Genomic DNA, 27,998 nt, shown 5'->3' with positions numbered 1-27,998 from the left:
TTGTTCACGCACCTCCTGCCGAACTGCCAGGCCTCCCCCAGTCTCTGCAGCTCCTGGGGCGGCGGGCCCTGGCAGCAACTCCTCCAGCGGCCGCGGAGGTCGGGCTCCAGGCGTGGCCACCACAACTTCCAGAAGAGAAAGATCGCCGGTCAGCAGATCGGGGGAGGCTCTCCTTGGACCCCTTTTCGTCCCTACACCCGAGTGACCAGCGAAGATGTGCCCGACACGGCAGCACCGCTCACGGTCACCCGGTGCCTCCGACCTTTGAGGAGGGCCTCGTGCTCCAGCGCAGGGCCAAGGCAGTTCTGCAAGCTCGTCCTCCTCTGTGGAGGACGCCCATGTCCCCACGGAGAGCTGCTGTTGTACACACGGTAACTCCGCATTGAACTGCACCCACACGAGCCAGACTGTGAGGCCGAAGCACTCGGGGCGTGGCAGCTCAAGTCCCCAGGCTGCCAGGAGAGCTGTGTGGTGGCAGGGCTCCAGGAAAGCCAGCGAAGAACCCTGCCCCCCACCAGGAACCCCACACCCAGGTGAGGGCCAGGCTGGCAAGGGATCGGGCCGCCTCTCTTCTCGAGTCTTGAGATGACCGTCTGGCAAGACAACAGGCGGAGCCCAAGGCGGGGAGCTCAGGAAGTGAGGGCTCACCTTCGGCCAACACAGAACCAGAGCAAAGCAACACCCCGACACTTCCCCGGCAGGTGCAGGCCGGGAAGCCCGTCATCCTCCGTGCCCAGAGGTCTGCTTCACTCCCTATTTGTCCTCTTGCGTTTGCTCCTGAATGACAGGCGGGTGCTGCCCTGGGCCCCCAGTCCCTGTGCCAGCCCTGGGCACACCCCGAGAAGGTGGCCGCACCTACCAGAGCGGAGGTCAGGACTGTGGGGCACTCGGTCTGGCATGCGCTCAGGATCAGGTCTGCGGTCAGGGCGGGGTTTCTGCTCTGTGAGCAGGCGTTGAAGAGCCCCTGTGGAAGAGAACATGCCAGAAGTCAGTGGTCTGCACGTGTGCCCCGCCCCAGAAATGAGCCAGGGCCTCAAAGCACCACTGGCTATGAGGATCCACCCAAGAGGTCTCAGCGGGAGACTGGGTAGGCGCAGACGGCAACAGAATTACCCTGAAGAAGTGGACGGTGATGTCGTGGGTCAGGGCGCTTCCATGAGAGCAGAAGTTTCTCTGCAAAAGAGCACGGGCCCGTGAGAGAGCACCCAAGGGGGCCGGTGGGGGAAGCGTGTGCGGAGAGGCTTCGGCTGTGCTCACGGCGCCACTGCTGACCTCGGAGGTCCGACTTTGGGTCCGCCTGCATGGCTGGCCCTGAATCTCTGCGTCTCACTGCCTCGCCACGTGGAGATGGCCCCGGCCCGCCCGCTTCCCCCAGCACAGGCCAGGAGGCTAGTGCTACTCCCCTGCCGGCCCCGTTGCTGGGATGGCAACTTGCCTCCCCACCTCTGGCTTCTCTGTCCTGCTGGCCTTCACAGGCCCTTCTGGCAACTTCAAGGGAAACTTCCTTTGCTAAGGACCTAAGGAATACCTAGTCTCATCTCCCTGCTTTCTGAGTCACCTTTTAAAGCTCTGTATCATTGAATGGAAGCTTAGTTCAATTTTTAGTTATATCTGTGCATTTTTAAAAACTAGAAAACATCTTCAGGAGTGGAAGTTGTTCCAAAACACGTAGAAAGTGCTTATTCCTGGTGACCTCACCGACCCTGACTGGACACAGGCAGGCCTTAGTCTTTCCGGGTAAGATCCTGGAGCACCTGACATGGAACGGTGCACAACGGAAAGAAGCAGGGCCGACTGGTGGGAATGGCAGTCCTTTCGCACCACCGGCCTTTGTGTACCTGAAATGTCCAAACTGGAAAGAAATGGAGGGGTTTGGTCTGCAAGACTCTACGGATTGAGGGCTGGGCTTGCAGCAAAGCTCCAGGGAGCCGAAGCTGGTCTCTACAGCTCGCCGGCCCCAGTCCTCGCTGTGGGAGGACGGCTGGGCACACAGCAGCCCCGACTGTCTCGGCCTCCAGAGTGGTACCCCGTTCTTGCCCGCAGCAATCCCACATGGGCCGCACACACTGAAGCAGTTGCTCCAAGTGACCGCAGCCATATTTGCGAACCTTCCAAGAACCAGATCACCCCCCCGTCCCCGCAGCCCAAGTTGCCTGCCCGCACCTACCAGCTCAGAGTTGACCAACTGGAAGAAGTCCGTGCAGTCAGGGGCGGCCGGCTCTCTGGCCTGGGGGCTGCCGACGAGAACGGACGGGGGCAGACCGAGGAGGATCCTTGCAGGGAACAGTGTGTCAGCGGTGACCGCACAGCCCACTAACGTCACTCCCTGAGAGCTCGGGCTCGGATTGGTCACGGCCCTGCCTACTTGCTCCGGGAACCAGAGTCCCCGTCTGGGGCTGCGCTGAGCACCCGGGCCCTGCGGGGTCCAGCATTCACGTCTCAACCCCAAGAGCCATTCTTAAGTGGCACAATGGCCAAGCAAAAGGGGCAGCATAGTCTTGCAGCCGTTCCCGAGAACCGGGGGTTACGTGTCTCCCGCCCCTCAGTACAGCTCCGGGAGGATCTGTGAGCACACGGGGTTTCCCCCGTTCTCACAGGCATTCTTTGGGCGACATCGTTCAGAGCAGCTCCTGGGTCTGAAGGGGAAGGCTTTCCTCCAGAGCTTCAGACCCTGCTCTCCCCACGGGAACCCCACGAGAAAATGCTGTGGCGGGCTGGGGATAGGGCAGAGAAACGAATGACCAAGAGACAAGAAGACTCAGCGTGAAGACAGACTCTCTCCGGAGCGCCGCGTTACCGTTTGTACACAAGCAGCTCCCGCTGTCTCCGCAGGCGGGCGGCCACGTCCCAGCCGCCAGCCAGAGCCTGCAGCCGGGCGCGGAACGCTCTGAAGAGGAAGTGGCCCTGCCCCAGGTCAGCAGCCATCTCCTGCAGAGACAAGACCAGAACGCTCGCACCTTCGTCGCTGGGCCCAGGTGACTGTGCCCCAGCGTGAAGGCACAGAGTTCTCAGGGCTATTGGCCCCAGTCAGGACGGTGAGTGGGGCTGAGTGGCCTTGAGCGAGAGGTCTCCTAAGAGGAGCGAGTGGGACAAGCCTTTTTACTTGGAAATCACTGAAAATTTGCAAACACAGAGTAAGACCTTTACCAGCCTCTCCCGGGGCTAACGTCCCCCCGTTTATGGCCGGCTCCCCACTGTGAACGCACAGGTGTCCTGCGCACCAGGCTCCGTACCACACCCAGCGCGGTGCCTGCCGCCTGACGTCCCACACGTGTGTGCGGTGTTCCCACACGTCCACCTGCGGAGACCAGACAAGCCAAGCGCCCGCGTCGCAGCGCTGTCCTGCCACGTGTGACCTAAGCCCCATGACACACTCCGTTTTCCCTCCCCACTCCCTCTTCCTACCACGAGCCCAACAGGCCAGACAGGGAGGGTAAGAGGTCAAGACGAAGGCTTGGAGGGCTGGGATCTCTGCTTTGCGGGATGTTTTACTCATTTGTAGGTAAAATTTCCCAGTTTTTCTCAGTCCAAGCACTGGAAGAGCAGCAGAAACACCCACAGGAGGCGTGAAGTCCACGACGGTCCTGTCAGCACGGAGCCACACACGGACTCCCAAAGGTAGACTCCAGCGCACGCCGTGGACGGGGACAGCAGAGGGGGCTGTGGTTTGCCCTTTGACCCCAGAGCCTAATCTCTGGGTCCAACTTCTTATCGCCCTGACAGGCCCCAGGCCTGAGGCAAACTGCGCTTTTTACTTCACAACGAGAGCCCCATTTCCACACCCTCCTCTGTACGACTGCTTTGGTGAAAAGACCCCCAGCCTGTGGAGGTGCCGGGCGGCCCCGTGAAAGGGCAGTCTCGCAGCTGCTCCTTCGCCTGCTGGGGGGTTTGATGTCCTTTCTCAGAGCCCGACCTTCAAACGGAGCAGTCAGGAGTGGACAGCAACCCCTTTACTACCAAAGTTGGTATCTTCTCAGTTTCTTCTATTTTCAAATTTTAAATGTTCCTCACCCTGGAGCTGGTTCTGGCGCGACTGATTTTGTTTCTGTATTTTTGGGATCCTCACGGGTGAAGTGAACACACGGTCACTCTGGGTCTGATCCATTCATTATATGGGTGATGTTAGCTTTCATTCTGCTGGGTTGCCTTAGACGTTCATAATAAGTATCTGAACAGCAGATGACCGTGAAGTGGCAGCAGAGGACAGATGCAGTGAAACACACTGAGTTTTCATCTTTTAACTCACCTGCAATCTGGAAAAAATATCTCGATTTCCTGTGCAGCTCCCGAGAACCAAATCAGAATTCTCTGAGCAGTTGTAACTCCTCAAACTGAAACAAAAACACAACAAAAGGGTCTCCTGATGCACAGGCTTTCCGGCTTCTCCTCCTGCCTCCAGAGGCCTGTGGTCACAGGGACAGGAGGTCCCAGGGGACCCCATGACACCCACAGTCATCAACAAACAACAAACCTACAACGAAATACTAGCCACCCCAATCTAGTGACAACTGAAAACAATTATGTGCCTTAACCCAGTGGGATTTATCCTAAGAATGGGAGGTTGGTTCAACACCCTGAAATCCTATCAACAGAATACACAAATCAATAGTATAAAGAAAAACCATGTGAACATCTCTATAGACGCAGATAAAACATTAGACAAAATTCAACTCCCTTTCATGATAGAAACAGTCAACAAACCAGCAGCAGAAAGGAACGTCGTCAACCTGATGAAGGCCATCTATGAAAAAGCCACAGCTTGTGTTCTTTCTTTCTTTTTTTTTTTTTAAAGATTTTATTTATTTATTTGACAGAGAGAAATCACAAGAGAGGCAGGCAGAGAGAGAGGAAGGGAAGCAGGCTCTCCGCTGAGCAGAGAGCCCGATGTGGGACCGATCCCAGGATCCTGAGATCATGACCTGAGCTGAAGGCAGCAGCTTAACCCACTGAGCCACCCAGGCGCCCCAGCTCGTGTTGTTCTTAACGATGAGAGCTTTCTTCCTAAAATCCGAAGTAAGACAAAGTTCTCTTTCATCGCTCACATTCAATACCACTGGAAGTTCTAGCTGGGACAGTTCGGCCAGAAAAAGAAATGAAAGGCATCCAGATTGGAAAAGAAAAAGTTAAACCATCTCCATTCACAGATGACCTGTCCTTGTATACAGAGCATCTTAAAGAATTTGCAATAAAAAACTATTAGAGCAAATAAACAATTTCACAAAGTTGTAGGACAGGTGATCAATATACAAAAATCAGTTGTATTTCTTTATACCCACGAATAGTCCAAGAATGGAATGAAGATAATTCCATCTACAGTGGTGTTAGAATACCTGAGGATAAATTTAACCAAGCAGGTGCAAGACTTGTACGATGAAAACTCTACAATGTTGTGAAAATTATAGAAGACCTAAATAAATCGAAAGATATCCCATGTTCCTGGACAGGAAGAATCAGTGTCGTTAAAATGATAATAACTACCCGTAATTACGTACAGATACGACGCAATCCCTATCAGAATCCCAGACAGTTATGTTGAAACTGGCAAACTGATCTGGAAATTCAGATGGAATTACAAAGGACGATCGTGTCTCGGCCTTTTGGCTAAGATCATGTGTGGAATTACAAAGGACCCAGAACCCCCAAAATAATCCTTGGGGGGAAAAAAAGGAAGTTGGAAGATCCACATTTCCCAATTTAAAACTTCCTACAAATCTACAGTAATTAATACATTGTGATATTGGCATAAGAATAGATGTACACAACAAATGAATAAAATTATATATAAAAAAGAAGGGTGTATACACCAAAGTCAGTAGAGTCCAGAAAGAAACTTTCATAGGTGTGGTTCACTGGTTCTCAGCAAGGGGGCCACGACCACTGAATGGGGAAGGACAGTGTCTTTAACAAAACCTGCTGGGACAACCGGATGTCCATATGCAAAAGACTAACGGTGGATCCTTAACTTATTCCATAAAAATTAAATCACATGGATCAAAGACCTAAAATAAGAGCTAAAACTAAAAATAATCAGGACTTCATCAGAATTTCACACTTCTGTGCATCAAAGGGCTCCCTTCAAGGGAAGGAGTGAAAAGATGACTCGTAGAATGACAGACAGGACCTGCATCTCAGATAAGGGTCTGGTATCCAGAATACAGAAAGAACTTTTAAATGGGAAGGATGTGACATTTCTCAAAGAAGATACACAAACTCAACAAGCAAATGAAAAGATGCTCGATACCAGTAGCCACCAGAGAAAAACAAATAAAAACCACAATGAAATATACCACAGCATATCCATTAGAGTGCGTATTATCAAAAGACAACAGTAACTATGTTGGGATAATGTGGAGAAACCGGAACCCTCTGATTCTGCTGGTGGGAGTGTAAAATGGTGCAGTTCTGGAAAACAGTCTGGGAGTTCCTAAAAAAGGTTAAGATACAACAGAGCAGACTGATCAATCACAGACCTGTACCCCTGAAACAAATAATACATTATATATTAATTTTTAAAAATACCAATTGAAGGGGGAAAAAAAGACAGGACTGAGCAATCCCATGTGTAGGCACAGGCCCAAGGAAAATGAAAGCACAGGACACAGGAACGTCTGTGCACAAATGTTTGGGACAGAATGATTCACAGTTGCTAAGTGAAAAACCAAATGTCCGTCAACTAATGAATAAACAAAATGTGATCAATCCTTCGAGGGGATACTGTCCAGTAATTAAAAAACAAAACAACACCAAGTTCGGAGACATGCCATAATGTAGACTAACCCTGAAGACATCATCCTGAGCCAGACACAAAGGACCTCCGTTTAGTGCAGTGTCGAGGATTGGCACATGCATAGACAGAAAGCAGATTCCAGAGCTGGGGGCATGGAAGGAATGCACAGACAGTCACTGCTTTCACTGTGCACGTCCTCGTTCCTCCCTCCTGAGAGAAAAATGAGGACAAGAGGACTGGCCCCAACTCGAGTCTGCCTGGTGTGGCAGGTGCTGCTCCCAGCCACGAGGCACCGCTAGGAAAATTCCAGCACTATTGCAACGTAACGTGACTTGTACGAGTTTTGCTAACAGGCGATGTGTTTACAGATCCTTGTGGGGAACAGAGAGGCAGTGGGAAACAAAGGCAACTGTCCTTCCTCGTGTCTTCAGTAGTCATTTCCATGGACTGTTTCTGAGAGGGGAACAAGATTCGTTTTCTATGATTTAATATGACACACCACCAAAAATGTGCAAGATGGAGCAGGCAGTCACGAGGACAGAGGCTACCAGAGACCAGCTCAGCAGGAAGGCGAACCCAACTCAGCCTGCGCGCTCCAGGGAACTCTGCCCCTGTGGCAGCCAGCCCACGCCCCACAGGTGGCGATGCTTGCCGCCTGCTAGCCTACTCTTTCTAACCCTTACACTTAGTGACCCAGGTGCCAGGTGACGGGGCAGAAAGACAAGTCACTGCCACGCAAATCTCCACACAAAGAAAAGGGATTCGGAAAACTCACCTTCTCTTCAAACAGACTCGGACTTGCCATCAGGATATATTCAACTGTGCTTTGTAGAGCACAACGTAGACCGAGAGAAATAAAAACACATTCTCAGAACGACCGAAATTAAAAGTGTGATGCTTTTGGGCCTCAGCATTCCTCACCCGTGGCAGAAGTCTATCAGCACATCGACAAGAACCGAGCACGCGGTCTGCAGCTCCCCATCGCAGCCCCCCGCAGCAGACGGCGCCGGGAGGAAGTGCTCGCGGATGGCCCAGTGCTGGAAGTCCCACCTGCAAGGGCAAACACCGAGGTCTGCACGGAGCAAGGCTGCAAACTAGAGCTTCCTGTAGCCGAAAAGCAAGCCCAGAGCCGGGGCCCAACAACGGCAGGGGGTTAGGTCTGAGGGACTGGGGCTAAAGGAAGGCCCCCTACCGCAGTCAGGACCCCCTCAGGGGCCGTCCCCCTGGGTCATTATCCCAGGGTCTGCCAACAAAGGTGTCCAGACCTGGACCTGGCTCTGCAGGTGCGCCCAGAAAAGGTCCTGAGGATGCACCAATTCAAAGCCTCAGCCAGAGAACCAGACAGTCCACTTCTGCAGAACGAGCCGAACCCAAGTACGGTGTTTCCGTAGACCCGCGAATGGGCAGGGAACCGGTGAGAAGGGTGTTTGTGCTACCCGTAGGACTAAAACAGGAAGGGCCTAAGCACAGCTCCAGCACAGTGATCTGGGGGAAGACGTGCTCACCAGGGATCTCACAGTAGACAACAGATTGCTGCTTTTCCTAGCAAAATAGAGGAGGGGGAGGGGAGACCCCAGGACAGACGAACTCATGCACAAAGCACTGAGGTGGCAGGGCACAGAGCTGAGGAGCAAGCGGACCCCCATCTTGTGGGAAAAGCAGTTATTCTTGACACGGTTCTGACTTGATCTCTCCTCGCTCCTCCTAGAACCTGACACCACGAGACAGCAACGTGACCTGTCTCTGACCACAAAGGGACAGTGGCTCAGGGCGGCTCACGCTGAACCCTGCCCTTGGCTGGCCCCCGGGCGCCCCTGTGCCCAACTCACGACAGCGACAGCACATTTCCCTCCCTGACGGCGGGACCCCACACCCAGGGGCTTGTCGGCAGCCCACCGTCACACCCAGAGCAGCACACTCTCCTCCCTGTGGCCTGCAGAGTCGGCCCTGGGGCCCACAGGAGCTCAGACCTTGATTTCCCTGCTCCTCCTGCCACACACTCAGGGCCAGCGGGCTGGAGGCAGCAGCCAGCCCTCTGCCGGCCACCGTGTACTTCCCACGCGCAAGGCAGACTCAGGCCGGCCGGACACAGGCAGGACCCCCGCGGCTCCTCACCACTCGGCCTTCCGCGCTCCGCTCCCACCTGGCGGAAGCACATTTGCTGCCCCTGCCGTGCCCTCCCCGGGACCCGTTCTCAGAGCCCCGTCTGGGGTCCCGATCCGTCTTAGCTGTCCGCCTGCTTGGCCCCAGGCCCACTCGGGGTAGGCAGGTGCTGGCAGGAGCTGGCAAGTGTCAGGGCAGAAGTGCACTGCCTGGTGCCCCTGCCTGCATACAGGTGCCGTAAGGGCAGGCCTGTCTCCTCACAATGCACCCCACGTTCGAGAACATTCTAGAAGTACCTGACAGGAGGAACTCAGTGAATGTTTCTTGAAGGAACAAATGAATGAAACTGTGCTTGTCAGACATAGTAACCTGAACGTTGAGGATGTGAGAAGACTTAGACTTTAAGATAACGCAGAAAATCTGATGGCATTTTGAAAGGCAGATCCCCTGTCCCCTTGGAAAGATTTTATTTATTTGAGCGTGCACATGGTGAGGGGGCAGGGCAGAGGGAGGAGCAGACTCCCCACAGAGCAGGCAGCCTGACCCGGCCTGGTCCCAGGACCTCACGATCATGACCTGAGCTGAAATAAAGAGTCGATGTCTCCTCGACTGAGCCCCCCAAGGCGCCCCAAGGCAGATGCCTTTCAACACTTACCTTTCCACATCCGAAAGAAAATCAAGCTCGGGTTGAATCTCTAGTTCCAGCTGTAGCCAGTCTCTGTAAGTTAACTGAGAGAAAAGGACGACATGAACACCACAGTGCAGACAGGACGCAGAAACCGCAGGTCAGCCTGGGGACAGTCTGCTGTCCCCGAGGCACGACTAGGAGCCTCACACGAAAGCAGCTGTGCGCCTCCGCTGCTTTCTGTCCTCTCGCCGCTCCTGGCGGTCAGCCTGAGGCTCTGGCCCTGAGCCCTTGACGAAGAACTCAGATATCGCTTCGTTTACCTCTGATCGGGAGGCTCACGACAGCCGCTCAGACTCGCACTGAGATGGAATTCTCCAGCACACTGCCTGGTTTTGAACAGTTAACCTGCGACATCGGCACGGTGCTCAGTTCCGGCACACCACCACCGCCACGACCGCAGTCGTGAGTGGGGCGAGGTCACCGCGGCACGACCTGATGTCGTGATGCGCCGCGAACACTGCCGGTGGCTGCGTCACTCTGAAACTGTGGCAGCGACTCCACACAGGAACAGGGGCTCATCTCAAAACCTCACACCGTGTGTCGAAGTGCACGCTCCAGGGGCGCCTGGGGGGCTCCGTGGGTTGAGCCTCTGCTTTCGGCTCAGGTCGTGATCTCCGGGTCCTGGGATCGAGCCCCGCATCCGGCTCTCTGCTCGGCGGGGAGCCTGCTTCCCGCCTACTCCACCCCGCCCCCGCCTGCCTCGCTGCCTCCGTGTGATCTGTCTGTCAAATGAATAGATAAAATCTTAAAGCACAGTCTGGATGTGCGCGTACAGCAGACGCCCTGCCAGGCCCGGAGCCGGCAGTGCAGAGTAGCTCCCTGCTCAGGGACACACGCACGTGTCCGCGTCCACGATCCCCCCAGAGCGAGGGGCCGCCCTCGGAGACAACCGGCGACGCTGCCCGCGGGCAGTGAGTGCTCCCAGGGCGCGGCTGGTGCTGAACACACGCTGTCACACCTGCTCCGGTAAGAGAACTGAATATACAATAGAACAGTTGAGAGTTTCCTCTCTAAAGACCGAAGCAAGCAAACACGCAGGGAACTCGTGAAAGGTTATGACAGGGCAGCAGGCTAAGAACGTAGCCTGTCGGCTGGAGCAGGCCGAGGCCCCCGGTGACCATGCTCAGAGCAGGCCCAGCCCAACGCGGAGCCTGGCAGCGACGCCCCCTTATGACCGTTGGCAAAACGTTAGTGCCAGGGGACATGGGCAGAGTGGAAATGACCTTTCAGTCTTGCTTCATACGCGGCCGTGTGACTCTCCCGCGAAGCCGCCTCTGTGCTGCTTCGGCGTCGGGCTGCCCACCACGTCCTCAGGACACCCCAAATCTATCCGCAAAACCCTGTGCGTTAGGACGAGGTGAGAAGCAGAAAAAGGGCAGTGGGACCTACATGAACTTCCTTCTCCTTCAGCAGCTCCTGGAAGGTTCTCTGTTTCCACAGACAGAGGGCGGCTCGCTGCCAGGCCGCGGATGGCAGGCACAGGAGCCTCCAGGGATGGCCGGCTGCGTCCTCCTGAGACGGGGGCTCTCGGGCCTCGGAGAACAGCCTGAAGAGGATGAACTGGAACTGAAGAGACACAATAAGCTGGCTGCGTGCCCGCGGCAGGGCAGCTTGGAGACCCTGTGGACACCCAGAGTGGCCTTGCCAACGCCTCCCGGGGTGCTCTGGGCCCCGTGTTCAGCTACGGACATAATTTCGGTGACCAGCCCTGTCTGAAAATGTGGGCGCACATCTGGTCTGTCTCCTGGGACGCAGCCCCTGGGGGCAGGATTGCAGGTTCTAAACTGTCCCCCACATGGCGGGGCGGATGCGCCCCCACAGCTGCTGACGGTGCTCACCCCGCCCGCGGCTGGCCCCGGGGTTTCCACTGAAAGCGGTGCCAACCGCAGAAGCACCGGACTGTCTGGGAGTACATTTCCGTCTGCCACCAGGAGATCAAACTTTTCCTCATTGAGTTCACTGAGCCACAGGCTGCTCGAGGCGACCAGGGGAGGGATAGGGACACCCCTCAGTGTTACACAAGGTGGGACCAGGAACTTCCTTGTCTGGCCGCCTCCTGATCTCTGTCGCAGGCTTCAGAATGCAGGCACCTGGGACTAAGGTCCTCAACACCGATGACAGGAGCACAAGTGTGCCCAGGCCCCACTTAACCAACGGGCAGGACCAGGGTTTCTCAGCGGGTTCTAATGTGACGCCTGGAACCAAGATCTGCATTTCAACTTCGTAAGATGTTCCTTAAAACTCCACCAAAGGAGTCACGCTGGTTTCCATTCTAACTTCAAGTTCACTTTTGCCACCGAAGGTTTCTAGTTACACATCTTGAAATTTCTCTGCTTTTGGGATGCCTGGGTGGCTCAGTCAGTTAAGCATCCAACTCTTGATTTCGACTCGGGTCATGACCTCAGGGTTAGAGATCGAGTCCCATATCGGGCCGTGTGCTCAGTGCTTGAGATTCTCTCTCTCCCTCTGCCCCCCCCACACCCACCCCGTGCTCACCTCCCTCTAGAATAAATAAATTCTCTAAGTTTCTCTGGTCTTGTAATAAATACAACAAGCATTCAATAGATGAGGGAGGTCTTCTGAGAAAATCGGAACTCTTGTTTAAATACAAAGATACCTTCCACGAATATTTATCTTTTAGTATACCGAATTCACAGAAATCAGTGTCTGTTTCTTTTTTAAAAAAAGGAGGGACGGGGCACCTGGGTGGCTCAGTGGGTTAAGCCTCTGCCTTTCAGCTTGGGTCATGTTCCCAGGGTCCTGGGATCGAGCTCCGCATCGGGCTCTCTGCTCGGCGGGGAGCCTGCTTCCCCCTCTCTCTCTGCCTGCCTCTCTGCCTACGTGTGATCTCTGTCTGTCAAATAAATAAATAAAATCTTTAAGGAAAAGACAAGGACATTCACCGTCTTTGTCATCTTACTTGCCCCCTTCATCTGAAGTCTGCGAGCAAAAGAGAAAGGCCGTGTTCAGCCCCAGCGGACAGGTGAGGCAGCTTCCAGGACACAGTCTGATGCACAAGAGAGCACAGCTGTGCAGAGGGGGCGGGGAGAGAGCAGAGAGCTGGGCCTTCACTAGAAACCTGCACACAACTGGAAAGGAGGGGGACAGACCTACCTTTTTCAGGAGGGCTGGAGACAAGCAGCTGTACAGAGTCTCCTGTGACACAGCAGGAGACTTACACAAAGCGTAAGAAATTGCCGCTGTACAAAATCTGAAAATAGAAAACATAAAATGTACAGATGTGCTGCGTGCGAAACAAGGAAATATAACAGTGAGTGTGAATTTCACAAAACTGAAGTCACAGCATTCTGAACCAGACGTCCCGAGGGGCAGTCTTGGTCTCAGCTCTGGGCCAGGCCGGCTCCCCTGAGCCCTCGGGAACCGGGCCCCATTACACCTGTGGGTCTGAGCTCTGTCTACGCCGAAGGCACAGACCCAGAAAACACAGCAACGGTCAGACTTTTCAAGTACAGGCTTGCTTTTACTGCATGTGAAGAGTCACGGCGGGACAAAAGCCATCAATCAAGTCAGACGGGGCTAACGGTGCTGCTGACCTGCCATCTGAAAGGGTTTCCACTCACCCAGTCACTGTTCCTTCCCGCAGGAAGTCTGTGGAACCAGAGAGAAGCAGGCCCGGTTTTAAACTCGGCCTTTGCTGGAGACTCTGCCTGCCTGTGTTGGGTTATCAAGTGTTGGGAGGAGGAGCCCAATGAGAAGAAACTGACCCCGGGGCCGAGGGGAAGGGAGGAAGGTGCTGAGAAAGGAAGGGAGACCAGGGCACCTTCCCGAGTGACTGCTAGTGGGGACTCTCAGCATTGCCCAAAGCCCCTCAGAGGCAGATGGCTCTGCCTGCCGCCGCTGTGGAGGGCTCAGGGCTTCGTGGCCTCTCCCTGCTCTAGTTCCTGGTGTCTTCTGTCTCTTCTGTCTCTGAACCGCAGTCCCAGGCCCAGCAAACAACTCCCACTGGAGCTTCCGGGCTTCTTCCCTGACCCTCCATCGACTCACCCTGGGACCAAGTCCAGCCTCCCCATGCCCCGTCCTCAGCAGCTGGGGACCCATCCCTGTCCTCCCGGGGTGGGGGGGCAGCCGCTCTCACCGTCACCAGCCCACCTCTCCCTAGTACCAACCGCCCCACACACAGAAGGGCGGGGATGTGGTTCCACCCCAGGTCCTGGAGTGCGTCTGGCCCACAGCGGCATTTGAAGGAGGTATTCGCGAGCATAAACCTCTAGAACGACGGGTCTCAAACCCTTTCGGATGAACTTCTCTGGACTGGACAACTCCCGGTGCAGGAACTCGCCCCAAGGAAATAACTACTTGCCACAGGGAAGCCCAGCAACCCAGCCAGAAGGACAGGACCAACCGGATGCCAGGCACCCCCAAGACAAAACCCAGTAATGCTCGCGTCGACCCAAAGATGGCTGGACGACCCGGAAGGGCATCTACAGTCTATCGCTGATGTCTTAGGAGACAGTTTACGAACATGATCTCATGTTTGTACACAAAGACACACACACACGGAAATACAATGTAAGACTCTGGAAAGACATGGACTAAATGTTAAAGGGTGATTATCTACGGAGTGTGTCTGTTTTGGCCAGTTTTATCTGGCGGGAATGCGCTACTCTCTGGAGAGCGGGGAGGCCGTCGGGCGCCGAGGGCGGGAGGAGCTGCTCACTTCAGGCAGAAGAGGGAGGTCTCCGCGGTTCCCAACGGCAGGAGGCTACTGAGGAACTCCGGGACGGGGAGGCTCTCGGCGGGGGCAGGAAGGGCCACGTGCACGTCTGGGAGCGCCGACCTGGACTCGCTCAGGTGCACGACCAGGGCAGCCAAGCCCAGCACGTGGGAGGCACTGAGGCTTGGGCCCTGAAACGGGAGACGGTGTTTCTCCAGGAAGGAGGGCAGAGCCCACATCCCAGACCCAGGCAGGCCGCCCTACCTGATGACGGAGCAGCTGGCCGAGCCGGGTGAGCACCACAGGGAGGAGCCTGCGCCCACACACAGTTGTCACGAAGCGCACAGCCCAGGGACCCTGCCTGCAGAGACAGCCGCGAGACCAGCAGTCCGGCCAGCCCTGGCCCTGCACGGCCCCCGCATGGAGTCCGCGGCGTGAGCCGTCACACAGGAGGCCCGATAAAGGCCCGCGCTGTCCCCCAAACAGCGGGCTCCCTGCGGGGCTGCTCACCCTCCGCCCTGTCTCCACCGAGCAAAGTCAGCACGGCCCCGCCACCCCGCCTGGGACCCCCAACCAGGACAGAAGGCAGGACCCGGGGTGAGAGCTAGACTAGGGATGGGCAGCCGTGCTCCTGGTCCTCATCACGGACGACAGGGAGAAGCTCGCTGCACCAGGGAGACCCGCTCTCAGCCCCCGGCCGCTGCGCGCCGCCCCGCACCACCCCGGGAAAAGCACCAGCCTCTACCTGTCTGCTGGGGCGAGGCTGGAGGCCGCCATCAGGTTCTGACAGAAAGATGTCAACAGGAGGTCCGCGACCTGACCAAGACAGAGAGACGGACACTGAGGGACAGAGTCCTGGAGAGAGCCGGAGCCCGACAGACTGCTGACGCCTTGGACACGGCAAAGCAGGCGCACGTCTGCGGAGATGTGCACGCTGACCGGCGGCCGGACCCCTTCCCGAATCCGACAGATGGCGGTGTAGGTGGCCGGCGGTCCCGGCCCTGAGACGGTGCAACAGGGGACGGGGTCTGCACACTTCCGCTCTACAGGCCCAGAGAGTCAAGAGTTTCAGGCTTTGGGGCCGCAAACACCATCTGCTGCGTGTTCTGCAGAAATTTAGAAGGAGCTTGTGCACGAAGGTGGGGGCTGACCCCGGGTGGGGCAGGCCCAGCTCCCCACAGCTTGTTCCCCAGCACCAGGCGCGCAGTCCGGCCCACTCGACGGCCCAGCGCCCACATCCCGCACTCACCTCCTGTTCCCGCTGCTCCAGGTGTGGAGCCCGGAGGCTGAGCTGGACCCGTGAGAGCCCCAGGCTGCTGTCCTCCTCGCCCGGGCCCAGGACGGAGCTGAGCCGCTCGGAGACCAGTGCCAGGTGAGCAGAAAGAACTGCAGACGAAGAAGGCGGTGAGAGGAGCCAGACAGCCACGGACACCCAACCCTGCCTGCACCTGGGGCGCATGTCCCCCAGGAAGCGGGGCGGACTGCTGTCCCGCACGGTGGGCTGCAGTGCAGAGACGGAAGACGGGCACGAAATGCGACGGAGCGGGGCCAGGGGCCGCACACGGCCTTTCGCCTGGTTCCCTGAGGGGTCCACGTGCTCCTTTGCCCTCAGAGACCTCCACTTGGCACGCACACTCTCCGAGCCCCCCTCACGCTGTTAAACCTGCCGAGGCTCCGCGTCCCACCGCCAGCCTCCAGGCACAAGGAGGGGAAACAAACAGGCCGCCGGGCCCGCTGGAGCTGGCAAGTGTGCGGCTAGAGACAAGGCTGACCGGACCTGTCGGGACCTGCTGAAGCCCGGGGGTCCCGCCCCGGCCTCCATGTACCCGTGTCCCTACTTCATGGGAGTGCAGCTCTGAAAGGTCACACACCCAGGGCACTGGGTGCCACCGCGAGTGGGGACACTAAGCTGGCGTTGGGAATATTTCCTCTGGGAGGCTCTCACTGAACATTCTGTCCTGGTTGGAATACAACGGTTTATGATCTGTAAAAATTTACTATACTTCCTGGGTAAAAATACGGTTTCTCTACTTTCGATTCTGCATTTTCCCAACAAAAATCGCTTGGATACGCGACATCAGTATTTGATTTTACGGACTGCCGCTCTGCGGTGTGAACCGGTCACGCTCACCCGCCACAAACGAACACTTGGGCCTCGCCGTCTCCTAGCGCCTCATCGCGCAGAAGCAGAGACCCGGTGCTTAGCGTCACCGCTCGTCGGTCCCTTCAGAAAGACACCCCAGAGGCTCGGGATGCCAGTTTTCTCCCTCTCCGTCATCTGTCCTGCTGGAATGTCAATCGGCAAGCGGTCGTCCCTGCTAAGGGTCCATGACAGCCTGAACGAGAGCTGCGCCCTGTCCAGCAGCCACCAGCGCGCACTCAGGCTGCACCGCCCTCGGCCCCACAGGACACCCCCGCAGCCGGCGAAAACCCGCCGGAGACAGCCCCGCCCTCGGCCAGGTCCTCACCATCGCCCTGCGTGGGGTCTGCCACGGTGGCTCGGAACTCTCTGAGTGCAGCCGCGAGCAGTCCCAGCGGCTCCTCCACGCAGCCGGCGGCCGCCGTCCTCCCTGGGGCTGCACCTGGGAGACGACAGGACACACAGCCCTGGACGCAGCTCGTCTGTGAGAAGGGCAGACAGAGGCGCCAGGCGAGGGGCGGCGCTGCTGGGCACCGATCATTGGATCAGAAATTTGTTCACAAATGATTAACTCAAGAAAAAACATGGTTTATGCACAACCTGCCATAAAGGTTAAAATGTCGAGAGAGAGGACCGGAAGCAGAGTGAGGAAGTCTGGGTGGGGACGCAGGACGGTGGATGACAATTCATTCCATTTCTCCGAACTTTAAGTGACATTGTCACACTGTTTTTTATGACAGGGTGTTAAAAAAAGTACAAGATATAAAGAAAAAAGCTAATAGGGCGCCTGGGTGGCTCAGTGGGTTAAAGCCTCTGCCTTCGGCTCGGGTCATGATCTCAGGGTTCAGGGATCGAGCCCCACATCGGGCTCCCTGCTCGGCGGGGAGCCTGCTTCCTCCTCTCTCTGCCTGCCTCTCTGCCTACTTGTGATCTCTCTCTGTCAAATAAATAAATAAAATCTTAAAAAAAAGAAAAGAAAAAAGCTAAGAACTAGTATATATAAGATGATTACTAGCTTTCAACATATATTGCACAAATTTATGAAAAAAAGATCTGATCACATATTTGTAAAAGAAAAATATATTTTTAAAAGATTTTATTTATTTATTTGACAGACAGAGATCACACGTAGGCAGAGAGGTAGGCAGAGAGAGAGGGGTATCAAGCCCCTTGCTGAACAGAGAGCCTGATGCGGGGCTCGATCCCAGGACCCTGAGATCATGACCTGAGCTGAAGGCAGAGGCTTAACCCACTGAGACCCCCAGGCGCCCCCCCTTTTTTTTTTTAACACATAACGTACTGCTTCGGGGGTGCAGGTCTGTGATTCAGTGGTCTTACACACTCACACACTCACCACAGCACACACGTCCGTGTCCAGTGTCCAACCGCAGCCGCCCTCCACTCCAGTTTGCTTCCTGAGATTAAGAGTCTCTTATGGCTTGTCCCCCTCTGGTTTCATCTTGCTTCATTTTCTCTAGATTTCCCTGTGATCTGCCTTGTTTCTCACATTTCACATATCCATGAGATCGGATCGCATGGTAATTGTCTTTCTCTGATTCACTTACTTTGCTTAACAGAACAGCCTCTAGTCCCATTCACATTGTTGCAAAAGGCACGATCTCCATTTCTGATGGCTGCGTAACGTTCCACGTATATACACACACCACAACTTTATCCATTCATCTGTCGATGGACATCCGGGCTCTTTCTGTAGTCTGGCTATCGTGGACACTGCTCTTATAAACACTACGGTGCAGGTGACCCTTCAGATCGCTACATTTGTATCTTGGAGGTAAATACCCAGTAGTGCGATCGCTGGGTCAGAGGGCAGCTCTATTTTTTAGCTTTCGAGAAACCTCCATGCTGTTTTCCAGAGCGGCGGCACCAGCTTGCATTCCCACCAGCAGAGCACAAGGGCTCCCCTTTCTCCGCATCCTCGCCAGCATCTGTCGTTTCCTGACTTGCTAATTGTAGCCATTCTGACAGGTGTGAGGTGGGATCTCACTGTGGTTTTGATTTCTATTTCCCTGATGCCAAGTGATGCTGAGCACTTTTTCATGGGTCTGTTGACCATCTGGGTGTCTTCTTTGCAGAAATGTCTGTTCACGTCCTCTGCCCATTTCTTGATTGGATTATTTGTTCCTTGGGTGTTGAGTTTGGTTAAGTTCTTTACAGATTTTAGATACTAACCCTTCATCTGATACGTCATTTGCAAAAATCTCCCATTCTGTTGGTTGTCTTTTGGTTTTGTTGACGTTTCCTTTGCTGTGGAAAAGCTTTTTATCTTTTTTTTTTTTTAAAGATTTTATTTATTTATTTATTTGACAGACAGAGATCACAAGTAGGCAAAGAAGCAGACTTCCCGCCGAGCAGAGAGCCCAATGTGAGGCTCGATCCCAGGACTCTGGCATCACGACCCGAGCCGAAGGCAGAGGCTTTAACCCACTGAGCCACCCAGGCACCCCATGAAAAGCTTTTTATCTTGACGAAATCCCAATCGTTCATTTTTGCCCTTGCTTCCCTTGCCTCTGGCGACGTTTCTAGCAAGAATTTGCTACAGGTGAGGTCAAAGAGGTTGCTGCCTGCGTTCTCAAGGATTTTGACGGATTCCTGGCTCACATTGAGGTCCTTCAGCCATTTTGAGTTTGTCTTTGTGTGTGGTGCAAGGAAACGGTCCAGTTTCATTCTTCTGCGTGTGGCTGCCCAGTTTTCCCAGCACCATGTGTTGAACAGCTCTGGTTTCTGTTGTTAACACTCATCTGGCTATTCGGGGCCTTTCTGGTTCCGTATAAATTTTAGGATTATTTGTTCCATTTCTGTGAAAGAAGGTGACGGCATTTTGACAGGGACTGCATTAAATGTGTAGGCTGCTCTAGGTGGCATAGACATTTTCATAATATTTGCTCTTCCAATCCATGAGCATGGAACTATCTTCCATTTCTGTGTGTCTTCCTCAATTTCTCTCATGAGTGCTCTCTACTTTTCTGAGTAGTGATTCTTTGACTCTTTGGTTAGATTTATTCCTAGGTATCTTATGGGATTAGGTGCAACTGTAAATGGGATTGACTCCTTAATTTCTCTTTCTTCTGTCTAGTTGTTGGTGTAGAGAAATGCAACTGATTGGGATGCCTGGGGGGCGCAGTGAGTTAAAGCCTCTGCCTTTGGCTCAGGTCATGATCCCAGGCTCCTGGGATCCAGCCCCGCATCAGGCTCTGTGCTCAGCGGGGAGCATGCTTGCCCCCCTGTCTCTCTGCCTGCCTCTCTGCCTACTTGTGATCTCTGTTAAATAAATAAATAAAATCTTTTAAAAGAAAAAAAGAAATGCAACTGATTTCTGTGCATTGATTTTTATATCCATTCACTTTACTGAATTCCTGTATGAGTTCTAGTAGTTTTGGAGTGGAGTCTTTCGGGTTTATATATAAAGCATCATCTCATCTGCAAAAAGATAGAGTTTGACTTCTTCTTTGCTGATTCAGATGCCTTTTATTTCTTCTTGTCTGATTGCTGAGGCTAGGACTTGCAGTGGTCATAGTCAACATCCCTGCTTTGTTCCTGACCTTGGGGGAAAAGCTCTGTTTTTCATACATCAAAGAATGATATTCGCTGTGGGTTTTTCATAGATGGCTTTGATGATATTGAGGAACGTACCCTCTATCCCTAGACTGTAAAGAGTTTTGATCAAGAAGGGATGCTGTACTTTGTCAAACACATTTTCTGCATCTATTAAGAGGATCATATGGTACTTGTTCTCTTTTATTAATGTGTTGTATCATATTGATTGATTTGTGGATGTTGAACCAAACTTGCAGTCCGGGATACATCCCACTTGGTCGTGGCGAATAATCCTTTTAATGTACTGTTGGATCCTACTGACTCGTATTTTTGTGAGAATTCTTGCATCCGCGTTCAACAAGGAATTGGTCTGTAATTCTCCTTTCTGATGGGGCCTTTGTCTGATTTGGGGATCAAGGTAATGCTGGCTTCATAAAATGAGTTTAGAAGTTTTCCTTCCATTTCTGTTTTTTGGAAGTCTCAGAAGAATAGGTATTAATTCTTCTTTAAATCTTTGGTACAATTCCCCTGGGAAGCTGTCTGGCCCTGGGCTCTGGTTTGTTGGGAGACTTTTGATGACTACTTCAATTTCCTTGCTGGTTATGGTTCTGTTCAGGTTTCTATTTCTTCCTGTTTCTAGTTTTGGAAGTTTATTCATCTATAGGAATGTATCCATTTCTTCCAGATTATCTGATTTTTTGGCATATACTTGATCATAATATGTACTTATAATTTTTTAAAATTTTATTTTTTCAGCGTAACAGTATTCATTGTTTTTGCACAACACCCAGTGCTCCATGCAATACGTGCCCTCCCTATTACCCACCACCTGGTTCCCCCAACCTCCCACCCTATAATTGTTTTTTTAAAAGGTTTTATTTATTTATTTGACACAGAGAGACAGAAAGAGAGGGAATACAAGCAGGGGGAGCAGGAGAGGGAGAAGCAGACTTCCCGCTGAGCAGCGAGTCCAATGTGGGGCTCGATCCCAGGATCATGACCTGAGCTGAAGACAGATGCTTAACTGAGCCACCCAGGTGCCCCTATAATCGTTTGTATTTCTTTGGTGTTCATTGTGATCTCTCCTCTTTCATTCATGATTTTATTTGGGTCCTTCCTCTCTTCTTTTGGGTAAGTCTGGCCAGAGGGTTGTCAATCTTATCCTTTCAAAGAACAAGATCCTACTTTCATCGATCTGTTCCATTCTTTTAGTTTCTATTGCATTAATTTCAGCTCTAATCTTTATGATTTCTCTTCTCCTGCTGGGTTTAGGCTTTCTTTGCTCTTTCTCCACCTCCTTTGGGTGTAAGGTTAGGTTGTGCATTTGAGACCTTTCTTGTTTCCTGAGAAAGGTTTGTATCACTCTATGCTCTCCTCTTAGGGGCACCTTTGCTGCATCCCAAATATTTTGAACAGCTATGTTTCCATGACTTTGTTCATTCTTCAATTTCCTGTTGACGATTCATTCTCTAGTAGGATGCTCTTTAGCCTCCATGAATTTAGTTCTTTCCAACTTTCTGCTTGTGATTGAGTTCGAGTATCAGAGCACTGTGGTCTGAGAAAATGCAGGGAGTGATCCAATCGTTAGGTACCGGTTGAGATCTGACTTGTGGCCCACAATGTGATCTATTCTGGAGAATGTTCCATGTGCACTAGAGAAGAATGTGTATTTTGTTGCTTTGGGATGGAATGTCCTGAATATATCTGTGATGTCCATCTGGTCCAGTGTGTCATTCAAAGTCCTTCTTTGTTGATCTTTTGCTTAGATGATCTGTCTACATCAGTGGGGGGGGGGGGTGTTAAAGTCCCCTATTATTGTATTATTGTCAGTGTTTGATTTTGTTATTTAAGATTTTATTTATCTATTTGACAGAGAAAGAGACCACAAATAGGCAGAGAGGCAGGCAGAGAGAGAGGAAGGGAAGCAGGCTCCCCACTGAGCAGAAAGCCCGATGCGGGGCTCAATCCTAGGACCCTGAAACCATGACCTGAGCCGAGGGCAGAGGTTTAACCCACTGAGCCACCCAGGCGCCCCTGATTTTGTTATTAATTGGCTTATATAATTGGCTGCTCCCATGTTAGGGGCATAAATATTTACAACTGTTAGATCTTCTTATTGGATATTTAAGTATGGTCGAGTGTCCTTCCTCATCTCTTATGATAGTCTTTGGTTTAAAATCTAAATTGTCGGATATACGGATCGCCACTCCAGCTTTCTTTTATGGTTCATTAGCATGGCAAATGGTTTTCTACCTCCTCACTTCAAATCTGGAGGTCTCTTTGGGTCTAAAATGAGTCTCTTGCAGGCAGCATATAGATGGATGTTATTTTTTTTATCCAATCTGATACCCTGTGTCTTTTGATTGGGACGTTTAGTCCATTCACGTTCAGGGCAACTAGTGAAAGATATGAATTTAGTGCCGTCGTGTTGCCTGTAAGATGACCTCTGCTGTATATTGTCTCTGGTTTTTTTCCAGTCTATGTTACTTGTAGGCTCTCTCTTTGCTTAGAGGACCCCTTTCAAAATTTCCTGTAGGGCTGGTTTGGTGTTCACAAATTCTTTTAGTTTTTGTTTGTCCTGGAAGCTTTTCATCTCTCCTTCTATTTTCAATGACAGTTGACCTGGATATAGTCTTCTTGGTTGCATATTTTCCCCATTTAGTGCCCTGAATAGGTCGTGCCAGTCCTTTTCAACGTGTCAGGTCTCTGTGGATAGGCCTGCTGTCAATCGAATGTTTCTACTGTTGTAGATTACAGTCAGTCCTCTTCTTCTGAGCTGCTTTTAGGATTTTCTCTTTGTCTCTGAGACTTGTAAGTTTTACTATTAGATGATGGGGCGTTGACTAATTTTTATTGATTTTGAGGGGGGTTCTACGTGCCTCTTAAATTTTGATGTCTGTTTCCTTCCCCAAATTAGGTTACTTCTCCGTTATAATTTGCTCCAATATACCTTTTGCCCCCTCTTTCTTTCCTCTTCTGGGATGCCAATTATTCTAGTATTATTTCATTTTATGCTATCACTTGTCTCTCGAATTCTCCCTCATGACCTAGATCTTCTAGATCTCTTCGGCCTCATTTTTTTTTTTAAGTTCAGGTTAGAAGGTTATTTTTTTTTTGAAGATTGTATTTATCTGAAAGACAGAAATTACAAGTAGGCGGAGAGGCAGGCAGAGAGAGAGAGAGGAGGAAGCAGGCTCCCTGCCAAGCAGAGAGCCCGACGCGGGGCTCGATCCCAGGACCCTGGGATCATGACCTGAGCCGAAGGCAGAGGCTTTAACCCACTGAGCCACCCAGGCGCCCCTCTTCGGCCTCATTTATCTGAGCAGTTAGAGCCTCCACTTTTTATTATACCTCATTAACAACCTTTTTGGTTTTAATGACCTTTTTGATTTTGACTTGGTTAGATTTCTCCAGACAGGGATTTTCTAGTATTTTCTATGCTTTTTTTCAAGCCCAGCTAGTATCTTTATAACCGCTATTCTGAACTCTTAGTTTCGTCATCTTACTAACGTCCAGGCTGATCAGGTCCCTGGCAGTCGGTACTGCCTCTTGTTCTCTTTTGGAGGTGAGTGTTTCCAGTTCATCATTTTGTCCAGAAAACTAGAAGAACAAGAGAACAAAATGCTGAAAGGATAGCAACGACTCCAGAAAAACAAATCAGAGGAGACCTGAAACTTCCAGAAAGTGGTCGCTTTTCAGTTCACAGAGGCACTGCTATTCTTTTTTTCGGTCTCCTGTTGAGTTCATCGGTGTTCAGAATGGGTTAGTAACTCTCTAGCTGAATTCCTGGGACCAGACAAAATTTCGGTCTCCTACTCCTCCACGATCTTGCTAGCTCTTCAAGAAAAATGTTTCGAGGGACACCTGAGTGGCTCAGTTGGTTAAGCGTCTGCCTTTGTTTGGCTGCGATCATGGTCTCAGGGCCCTGGGGTTTAGCCCCACATCCAGCTCTCTGCTCAGCGGGGAGCCTGCTTCCTCCTCTCCCTCTGCCCGTTCCCCTGCCCGTGCTCTTGTGCTCTGTCAAATAAATAAGTAAACCCTTAAAAAAAAAAAAAAAAAAAGGAATGCCCACTACATATGTTTTAAAAGCAGAGAAAGTTCCAGTTCTGGGGTCAGCAGAGAAGACAATGGATACACACAGTGAGCCTCACAAGGTGAACACTAGGACAAAACCAGAAATCATAAGGCTTCTTTTATAAGTCCTGCCAGATAAAGTATAGTGAACATTCTGGAGGCCCCCAAGGCAGGGCCAGGGGGCTGGGTAGTGGGGAGGAGCATGCCTCTCACATACTGGACACAGCCCCACAGCCTCGCTGGTAGCCCTAGCACAGAGGCGAGCTGCTTCAATACTGGTGCAAACAAGTGTGTGAGACCAGGGACTTTCGTTCCTTGCCCTCTCAAGTTTCTTCAGACTCTGTGGCTGTGAGAAATCATCCAAGTGTGTGAAAGGAAGGGTTTGGGAGACAGAACTAGAAAACACAGCCTCATTCAGCCCAGCGGATCCAGAAAAGGCTGGAGGTCACATTTAAGCCAGGTGACAGTGTTGAGGAACCAGGCCCTCCTGGTCGCCCCCACCACCGCCCAGTCAGTGGAGACCATGGGATGCGTAGGAACCCACCGGCGAGGCTGCCCAGTGGCTTTGAGCACTGCTGTCCCCAGCAGCTGGTGCGGATGAGACCTGGTCTACAGCCCTGATCCGCAGGAACCGAGTGCTCTCCGACTCAAGAGAGGAGCCTCAGCCGACCCAATAAGCCGACCCCCCAATCACACCCCACCTCAGAATCAACACTGCAGGCCTCAAGCCTGGCCGCCTCGTCTGACAGGTCACCCAAATCAGGACCAGCAAGCAGAAGGCACACCACAGCCTCACGCAGCCCATCAGGGAGGTGCCCCAGAAGGTAACTTTCAGGGCCTCCAGGCTGGGACCTGACAAGTAGGGTAGGTCTGTCCTGACTGAACCGGACCGGCACTGGCCGAGGTCTTGCCTGCATACCCTGTGACCAGGGAGGCAGAAAGGTGCCCGTCTCAGGGACAGACAGAGCCATTAACCTTACTTTCTGGCTTCTTCTCTCCGGCAGTGGAACAGGCTTGGCAATAGGTAGAGTACAGAGACGGGGGGATTTTATCTGCCCTGGATCAGGAGAAAACATGAAAACCCAAGTCAACCATGACTCAAATTAGCTCTCAAGCTCACAATTCCAAAAATTAGCACAGAACAAAAATACGCGATATAATCTATTACCCATACCTTACAGGATGACCCTGTTTTTAGAAAAAAAGAAACCATTATGTGAATCAAATTGTCCTGTTTCATAATGTGTCATATAAAAATATCTGCCAATGGGGCTGCCTTAGGATAGTGAGATTATAAATAATTTTTACTTCTCCCATTAAAGTTTGGGTAATTTCCAAATTTTTAAAATGAATTTATAATGACTTTTAATGAGTAATATGAAGAAAAACATCTAATTGATGTCATTAAAAATACACAGAATTATAGAACAAAGTCCTATGACAAAGATGTTCAGAGGAGGAGGAGCCAGAGTGGCAGCCCAGCTACGGCGCCTGCGCAGTGGTACGGCCGACAGGACACAACGTCTCAGAATGAGCAGTGAGGCAGGAGGGCAGCCCTCGCCACAGTGCTGCAAACCCAGACGACGAACCAGAGAAAGGAGGGAGGTAGATGGCTCCTAGAGCAGGAGTCCCCTCGTAGGCCACATCCAGGCAGAGGGTGGCCAGCAGCTGAGGACCACACCAAGCACCTGGGGGCCGGAAAGCCGTGAGCTTCAGGATCAGAAACCAATGCAAAGAAAAAGAAAAGAGCAAATCTGAGGAAATGCAGAAACCCACAGAAAAGGACATTTCAGACACTACTCATCCTCAAAGAGCTAAGAAAGTGACAGAGGGTCGGGCAGGTAAACTGGAAGAAATCCTACTAAAAAGAAAATTACACCCCAAAAAACAACATGCAAAACAGAGAACAAGTCAGAAGACAATCTGGCGACCCAATGCCTGACAAGTGGGAGCCACAAGAAGCAGCCACGTGGCAAATAAGCTATTGATGTCATCTGGGCCTGGGGTTTGCTTCCAAACAGCCCAGAGCAGCGGGGGCATGTGAGTGTGACATAAATACTATTCTACTTTCGGTCTTGAATTTTTCATACCAAAAGATTTTAAAATATCTGAGAAAATTTCTTATATTGAAGGACATGAATTTCCAGATTAAAAGGCCCGTCTTCTGCTCAGCCAAGAAATGAAAGAGGACCTAAATACCGAAATACACAGCCGTTAAGTTGCAGAACACAGGGAAGAAAAAGAAAAAGGCACAGGAAGTCTCCAGAGAAAAACACCGGTCACGTGCAAAGAATCAGAAACATAACGGCTCAACGTCAGCAATAGAAGCTAGACATCAACAGAGCAATACTTAAAAAATTTTAGGAAAAGTATCAAACCCAGATTTCTATACCTCACCAAACTACCTACCAAATGTGAGGGTTAAATAAGCTGCCCCCCCCAAAAAAAAGAAAAGAAAGAAAGGAAAAAAGAAAATAAATATAAGGATAAATATCAAAATTCAGTTAAGAGTTGAAAATGCTTGGGGCACCTGCGTGGCTTGGTGGCTTAAGCCATTGCTCTTGGCTCGGGTCGTGATCTCGGGGTCCTGGGATCAAGCCCTGCGTCAGGCTCTCTGCTCAGCAGGGAGTCTGCTTCCCCCTCTCTCTCTGCTTGCCTCTCTGCCTGCCTGTGATCTCTGTCTGTCAAATAAATAAATAAAATCTTAAAAAAAAAGTTGAAAATGCTTGCCTCCAGAGAAAAAGAAAGGGCAGGGAGGGGTGGGGGGTGGCTGTTTCTCCTAATAAACTTAATCAAACTGAACCTTAACTCTATATCCCTACTTGACTTTGACAAAAACATTTTTTTTTTAAAGATTTTATTTATTCATTTGACAGAGAGAGAGATCACAAGTAGGCAGAGAGGCAGGCAGAGAGAGAGGAGGAAGCAGACTCCCCGCGGAGCAGAGAGCCTGACGTGGGGCTCGATCCCAGGACCCTGAGATCATGACCCGAGCCGAAAGCAGTGGCTTAATCCATTGAGCCACCCTGGCGCCCCCCCAAAAACATTTTTTTAAAGATTTTATTTATTGGAGAGAGAAAGAATGCGAGGGAGAGCATGAGTTGGGGGGGAGGGGTGAGCATGAGTGGGGGAGGGGAGTACTGGGGGTAGGGAGTAGGGGGGTGGGGAGAGAGACTCCCCACTGAGCAGGGAGCCCGATGCAGGGTTCAATCCCAGAATCCTGAGATTATGACCTAAGCCAAAGGCAGATGCTTCACTGACTGAGTCACCCAGGGGCCTCCAAAAACAATTTTTAAAACCTAGAAATAGGGGCGCCTGGGTGGCTCAGTGGGTTGAGCCTCTGCCTTCGGCTCAGGTCATGATCCCAAGGTCCTGAGATCGAGTCCCGCATCGGGCTCTCTGCTCAGTGGAGAGCCTGCTTCCTCCTCTCTCTCTGCCTGCCTCTCTGCCTGCTTGTGATCTCTGTCTGTCAAATAAATAAATTTTAAAAATCTTACTTAAAAAAAAAAGCCTAGAAAAAAATGTCAATGAATGAGGACGCCATTCCATGCAAACACTAAAAAGAAAAGAAGGGGGAAAAGCTGGCATTAACAGCCTGTAAGTAAATAAACCCTAATAAATAGGGGCAGTAGAGGGGCACCTCGGTGGCTTAGTCGTCGGGCATCTGCCTTTGGCTCAGGTCATGATCCCAGAGTCCTGGGATCGAGGCCTGCATTGGGCTTCCTGCTCGGCGGGAAGCCTGCTTCTCCCTCTCCCACTCCCCCTGCCTGTGTTCCCTCTCTCGCTGTGTCTCTATCAAATAAATAAATAAAATATTAAAAAAAAGAATATGCAGGGAATGTTCACAAATCCTGAACATGTACGTGATCTATGGGAAAGGTTCAATTTATAAAAAAAAAATCCATAAAAAGCTAATCATGTTCTTTGAAAACAATATAATTAAAGCAGAAGTCAACAATAAAAGCTCTGGGACAAATATCTGTACGTTTGGAAAACTTTTTCATTTACAACTAAAAACTGTAAGAAAGGGATGCGT

At 51.8% G+C, this 27,998-nt stretch overlaps 1 protein-coding gene across 6 annotated transcripts in view; it reads right to left on the bottom strand.

The window, feature by feature from the left end:
• Positions 1-27,998, bottom strand: part of FANCA (FA complementation group A) — a 63,572-nt gene that overhangs the window by 8,565 nt on the left and 27,009 nt on the right. For 5 of the 6 annotated variants that reach the window (XM_045987467.1, XM_045987469.1, XM_045987468.1 and 2 more), the window contains 16 exons: positions 24,943-25,019; positions 16,662-16,775; positions 15,443-15,579; positions 14,939-15,009; positions 14,458-14,554; positions 14,197-14,384; positions 12,633-12,729; positions 10,908-11,084; positions 9,486-9,559; positions 7,649-7,777; positions 4,247-4,331; positions 2,798-2,928; positions 2,168-2,273; positions 1,114-1,173; positions 860-964; positions 13-125 (listed from right to left, as the gene is read on the bottom strand). In XM_045987467.1, the coding sequence (XP_045843423.1) occupies positions 13-125; positions 860-964; positions 1,114-1,173; positions 2,168-2,273; positions 2,798-2,928; positions 4,247-4,331; positions 7,649-7,777; positions 9,486-9,559; positions 10,908-11,084; positions 12,633-12,729; positions 14,197-14,384; positions 14,458-14,554; positions 14,939-15,009; positions 15,443-15,579; positions 16,662-16,775; positions 24,943-25,019 (1,761 nt within the window). The remainder of the gene's footprint in view (positions 1-12; positions 126-859; positions 965-1,113; positions 1,174-2,167; positions 2,274-2,797; positions 2,929-4,246; positions 4,332-7,648; positions 7,778-9,485; positions 9,560-10,907; positions 11,085-12,632; positions 12,730-14,196; positions 14,385-14,457; positions 14,555-14,938; positions 15,010-15,442; positions 15,580-16,661; positions 16,776-24,942; positions 25,020-27,998) is intronic. The other variant, XM_045987471.1, reaches the window with a different exon arrangement.

This window comes from Meles meles, chromosome 19 (assembly GCF_922984935.1).
Source record: "Meles meles chromosome 19, mMelMel3.1 paternal haplotype, whole genome shotgun sequence".
Classification (NCBI taxonomy): Eukaryota; Metazoa; Chordata; class Mammalia; order Carnivora; family Mustelidae; genus Meles; species Meles meles.
The sequence above is the reverse complement of the archived record's forward strand: the minus strand, read 5'-3'. Positions and strand labels throughout refer to the sequence as shown.